At 49.7% G+C, this 6,000-nt stretch overlaps 1 protein-coding gene across 1 annotated transcript in view; it reads left to right on the top strand.

The window, feature by feature from the left end:
* The window catches only part of MARCO (macrophage receptor with collagenous structure), a 37,504-nt gene extending 32,429 nt beyond the window's left edge, over positions 1–5,075 (top strand). The window contains exons 12-16 of the mRNA XM_047723176.1: positions 609–653; positions 1,659–1,757; positions 2,279–2,323; positions 2,890–3,066; positions 4,812–5,075. Of these exons, the coding sequence (XP_047579132.1) occupies positions 609–653; positions 1,659–1,757; positions 2,279–2,323; positions 2,890–3,066; positions 4,812–4,942 (497 nt within the window). The 3' untranslated portion in view covers positions 4,943–5,075. The remainder of the gene's footprint in view (positions 1–608; positions 654–1,658; positions 1,758–2,278; positions 2,324–2,889; positions 3,067–4,811) is intronic.
* The last annotated feature ends 925 nt before the right edge of the window (positions 5,076–6,000 follow it).

A 6,000-nucleotide genomic window follows, 5' to 3' on the forward strand; every position in this document is an offset into this window, starting at 1 on the left:
CCTTCCCATGAGGGGCTGAACTAGTTGCCCTCTCAGATCCTTCCAGCATGTCCTGCTTTTCTACAGCAGCAGCTCTGAACTCCTGTGGCTTCTGACCTGGCCACACGAATCCTTAGCTACCTTAGGGCCACGATGAAAAGAACCAATAAATTCTATGGAGCATCTGCTGTGGGTGAGGGCTCCCCCCACCCACTCCTTGAGCCCAAGGAGTCTCCTCCACAGTCTTCTGGAAATAAAGGTGCCTTTATTCTCAAAATATGTCTCACTTCTTTTCCAATAAAATCCAGGCAAGAAGGAATGGGGTTGGATTTATACTCCGAGTCAGGCTATCATCGGACCAAGAAGGCCAGCCATTAAATCCAGAGTCTGTCTGTCTGTCTAACTCTGACTTTCATCCACTACCTTTCTACTTCACCCCAACACGTGTCCCCATTTATCTGCAGTCTGTCTCCTTTTATGCTCAGCTAAGGAGGCTTTAAACAATCGTGGAGAACCAATGTGTCTTCCGTCTGCATTAATCAGACAAAAGGTAGAGGTTGTCTAAGATTAAAAGTGTCTAATATCTAAGTTTTATTATCTTCCCCCCCTTTTTTGTATTTCGATCTTAGGACTTCAAGGACAGAAAGGAACAAAAGGAGAATCAGGAGTTCCAGGTAAAGGGCCGGCTTCATTTTAATTTCTCAGAATGATGTCTGGAAAGGCTCGTGCTCGGAGGGCAGGTCTTGTTGACTTTGAACATTCTGCTTTAACCTTCCCCTAGAGCGGCCGGGGCCCAAGCCTATTTGAGGCTGACTCGAGGACTCTGTCTCTCAAGCCTCAGATACTTCCCCTGGAAAACCTGGAGAGAGACAGAACTCAGGGACCTGAGGCAATAGAGAGGGGGACCAAGCTGAGGGTGGAGAAGGGGTAGGAGGGGGCTGGAGAGCTTGGGGTCAGCTGGTGGCTTCAGGGCATGTGGCCTCTGTGGAGCAGGGCAGCCTTATTCTCCAGGTCCCAGGCTGCAAGGCCTCTGCTTCCTCATGCCTGTGCTGGTCCCTCTCCATCTTCTGTTTGTCCCCTGAAGCTCCTCTTGTCCTCCTTCGGCTGCTTGCCACTGGCCTGTTATGGACACCTTGGTTTTCCAAGCCCCTGCCCGTGGTCCATCACTGAGCACAGGTCTTCACACAGAGCACTTCTAGTCTTCTCCACAGCCCTGCCCTGATGAGGGCCAATGTGAAACTTCTCAGACACATTTCTTGAACTGGGTTTCTTCCTCTGAGCTGCATATTTGGTTCGCATTTAAACTTACTAAAGCAGATCTCGAGGCCTAGAAACATTCTAGCAAGTTCTCCCAGAATGGCCAGAACTTCTACACAATTATGTGGTCTGAGGAAGACCAAAAACCTCCGGAATCCTGTCAGCTCTTGTGACCCGTGTGTTGTCTACCAGCATTCATGTGAGAGTCAGTGGGGGGAGATCACAGCAGTACCCAGACCCTGCCCGCCCTCACCACCTCTCCCAGGTGGACTGAAGGTGCAGGCTGAACATCCAAACAGTCCATTCACAGGGGTGGGGAGTGCACTTGTCAAGGACAACCCAGTCTTTAAAGACCAAGGCCCTCGGTCCCCCTTGGAAACCAAGGCAGAACATCTGATGGAAGCGGTCTCTCTCCTCTCCAGGCCCTGAGGGCATGAAAGGACAAAAGGGAAACCCGGGCCAGGGAGGCCTCACAGGTGCACCTGGACTGAAAGGCCAAAAGGGAGAGCCAGGAGCAAAAGGTAAGGCCTCAGTCTGTGATTTATGGGCTCTAAGGAGAGGCCCTGTTGTAAGGAGCCTGGGAGTTTTCAGAACCAAAGCTGTAGAGGTTTACTGGCTCCCTGGACAGTTTCTGTGCTGGGATTACCCTCAGCCCTGAGGACACAGAAGTGAATGAGGCACAGCCTGGGCATCCCGGGGGCAAGACAAGCGAACGTGTGCTTGCACAACGCCCAGCCGAGCCCTAACCACCAGAGCTTTCCACAAAGGAGATGCCTCCCCTCCCTGTCTCCTACCTGTTCAGTACTCCTCAGGAATCTAGTTTAAATCCTCCCGCCATAGGACAGGCCTGTTTCGTCTTCTTCAACCAGTGGTGCTCAGTCCCCATGATGCCAGGTCATTGGCAAAGCTGGAGGAGAGAATCTGACCTCCCTGCCCCCACTCTCCTCCCCACCACCAGCAAAGAAGGGTGAAGGGATCCTGGCTTGGTTTCCTTTAAGTTGTGTGGGTTCTTTTTTTTCTTTTCTTTTTTCCCTTGCAACAGGATCTTCTGGAGCACAGGGAACTCAGGGAGAAAAAGGTCAAAAAGGTAATTATTATTTCTATTCTCTTTAATGTGTGCCTTTGCGGGAACTCAGTGCTTGAAAACTGTAGGTGTGGTAGGGAACAGACCCTGGTTCTCAGAGAAATGCCTCATTTTGGGAAAAGCTAACAGACTCGGCCTTTGGCGAAGCCCGTCCATGACGATTTAGAGCCACAGTGCAACTGGTTTTTTTTAGCTCCCATCCCCTCTCCCCTCTCCCCTCTCACCTCCCCTCTTCCTTCTCTTTCTTCTTCCCTCCTTCTCCAAATCCTGCTCCTTCCTTTTCTCCCATTCTCCCTTCTTTCCCTCCTTCTATTTTCCCCTCAACTGCTCCTTTTCTTCTCCCCACAAGACAAGATGCGATGCAGCCAGCTGGGTATGCAAGACTGGCTGCAAGTGGACAAAGAATGCTGAGCCACATGCAGGAAGTTCCCGGCTCTAGTGACAGTCCAGCAGGGGGACTTCCCCTGCCCCTGAATAACAGAACTGCCAACCAGAAAAAGGCTGAGCCTGCAGCCACACAAAGCCCTAGGCTGCTCTTTTCCCCTCTCCCACGTGTGTCTTTCACCCAGGTGAACCATTACAGATCGTCAGGATTATCGGCAGTAGGAACAGAGGCCGGGCTGAAATTTTCTATAACGGCGTCTGGGGGACAATCTGTGATGATGGCTGGGACAATTCCGACGCCACCGTCTTCTGCCGCATGCTGGGCTACTCCAGGGGAACAGCCCTTACCAACATGTCACCTGGTGAGTGGGTCCTTGGCCAGGAGCCTCTCTCCTGGAGGCTTTCCCTTTGGTTGCAAAGGACTCCATGAATTTAGGTTAAAAGAAAAAGATTGGTTTAAGCAACTGAAAAGTCCTATGAGAGTCAGTGGGGGGAGATCACAGCAGTACCCAGACCCTGCCTGTCAGTGCCTTCTAGGCTGGCTGCCCCAGGACAAAGAGGATCTGGACAGCAAAGGCTTGGGTGGGGCTCTGGCTCACCCGGCTGGGTCACTGTCTGTGCAGCATAGAAAGCCAGAGTGCTCCATGGCCAAGGGTGTCTGTGAGTCATGGCTCTCTGAAGGACAGCCAGGCGCCAGTCCTAGAAGAACAGAAAAGTTGCAGGGTGGGCAAACACAGGTGCTCATCTCAACTTCTGGAAACTGGAAGCCAGGACATGCCTTGCTGTGATCATTTTCAAGGAAAAGGTGCAAAGGGAAAAATAAACAAATCAGAGCAGGGAATTCCTTAAATCAGTTTTGGAAAGATATCCTGGGGTGCTAGAGACTCCGGCTATCTCTTTCAGCAAAAACTTCAAACTTTCAATAAAGTAGCCAAATCCCCAGACTAAGACCATTTCTTTGGCCACAAGAGCTGATCTGGCAGGAAGATTAGGCTGCCTTCTCCTGCCCCAAACGCTCTCTGCCTTTACTCCACCTTACAGTGTCTACCTGGTTTTTAATCTAGGTACCAGTTGGCTTGTAAAACTCCTTTAAAGTATATATTTTCCTCATATAGATTACACTTACATAGATCACTACACTGTAAACTGTGTGTAAAAGTAAATTACTGTAACCAAATACAGATCATCCTGGGTTTACAATGGGGTTACATCTCAATAAACACAAAGTAATTTGAAAACATTGTGTCAAAGATGCATCTAATACAAAACAGGTCACCTACCAAGACACAGCTTAGCCTCATCTGCCATAAGGGTGCTCAAAACACCTACACTAGAACATAGTTAGGCAAAATCATGTAACACAAAGCCTACTTATGAGGAAGTGTCACTAGACCATGCCATTGATTGGATACTGTACTGAAGGTTACAAACAGCATGGCAGTCTGGATACGGAATGGTTGCCCCGGTATCATGTGTCGGTTGTTTGCTCTCATGAGCACCTGGCTGCCTGGGAGCTTCTGCTGCCCAGCATCTGAAGAGTGCCTCACCCCACATCCCCCTAGCCTGGGAAAAGATCACAATTCAAAATTCCAAGTATGATCACACCATCATAAAGTTGGAAAGTCATAAATCAAACCATGGTAAGTCGGAACTGTCCACCATCCTGCCGTTTTCCTCTGTGCTGTTGATCTGAAATTGATTATATCAGAGGAAGGGATTTGGAGGAACATGTGAATGCTTTAGAGCCAGAGAACGGCCTGGTTCAAAGGGCATTTGAGGAAGGTGGGTACAGCAGCAGGACTAAGCAGGAAAGAGACAAACACTGGGAAGTCCCCAGGAGGAAATTTCAAATAGTGCACAGACTAAGTATCAGTAATTATAAATAGGTGATATATCTCAACCTATCTTAATCAATCTCATCTAATCTTTGGATGAGACTTTTGTTAAAGGGCAGAAAGCAGAAGGGAGGCAGACTCATAGCAGGAGAGGAGACTGGCCATCAGCACCTGGGGCCCGAGTGGCTGTGAGGGAAATTGGCAGTGTACCCCAAATGTAAGTTTGGCACTAATCCTGCTCCCCTCTTTCTCCCTGCTTTCCCTATATCCAGGCAGTGGGGAGATATGGCTGGATGACGTTGCCTGTCAGGGGACAGAGACGACCCTCTGGAATTGCAGAAAGAGCAACTGGGGGGCCCACAACTGCAACCACAGTGAGGATGCTGGTGTGGAATGCAGATGACCCCCCACAGTCCCTCAACCATACTATGGCCGGAAGTGTCTGCAGGCAGGGACACTCAGCTCCCCTGGGGGAGGGCCAGCATTCTCTGAGGGGTTGCTCTGAGGCGGGGTCACAAATAAAACTCAAAGCATGACCTGGTAATGTCTTTGGCTGTGGCCGAACTCATGAGTTCATACCTCCTGTCCCTTATTGATGGGCCCACTCAAAAGACACATTTCACTGAGTTCTCAAAAGGGGATAGTGGAATCTCAACTTATAGCCAGGGAGAGGTGGGACTAAAGGAGTACTGAATTTGATGTGGAAAGTGAAGAGTGCCAGTAGTCAGAATGATGCATGACCATCCCTGTCCCTTCTGCTTGAGCTCCAGCCTGGAGCCCTTCACCAGCAAATGGGGAGGTGGGCGTGTAGTTGACACCATGTTGCATGCCTTTAAGCATGAAAATGAGTTTTCTTGGGATGTGAGCGCCATTAATGAAAGGACTGTTGTCTATTTTATTCACCCCCATCTAGGGGCTCAGTAAACATGTATTTAACGAATGACCGAATTAAACCAAGAAGGTGGAGCAGCTCATGTTCTGAGCAACTCAGCTCCCCCCTCCCTTTCCAGGCTTCCCCGGGGTTCTATACTTTCTGAGTACAGTCTCATGTGCACGCTCTCTTTCTCTCTCCCAACATCTCTAATTAGTCTTCCCTGCACTGCACTTCACCAACAACCTCTTTGTTCTCCAGGCAGCCACCTGAGAGATCTTTTGAAATGACAAAGAAACCACCATAGGGATCCCTGCCTAAAGCCTTCAATGGCTCCCCATTCCCCAAGGCAGGGCGCCACACTCTTCGCCTGGCTTGCAAGGGAGCGCCCCTGACAATCAACCCCACACATCCCTCCGGGAACCTTGATGCTTTGTTTCCTATATTACGACCAGTATCTCCCATACATTACATGACAGGCTCTTGCTGTCTGTTTTCTGATTGATTCCCTAAATAAACGAAGGAAGGAAGGAAGGAATGCTGTACAGAGCACTCCACTTTTCTGCACTAGGATGGCTTCATAGTCTCCT

Source organism: Lutra lutra, chromosome 3 (assembly GCF_902655055.1).
Source record: "Lutra lutra chromosome 3, mLutLut1.2, whole genome shotgun sequence".
NCBI classification, from domain to species: Eukaryota; Metazoa; Chordata; class Mammalia; order Carnivora; family Mustelidae; genus Lutra; species Lutra lutra.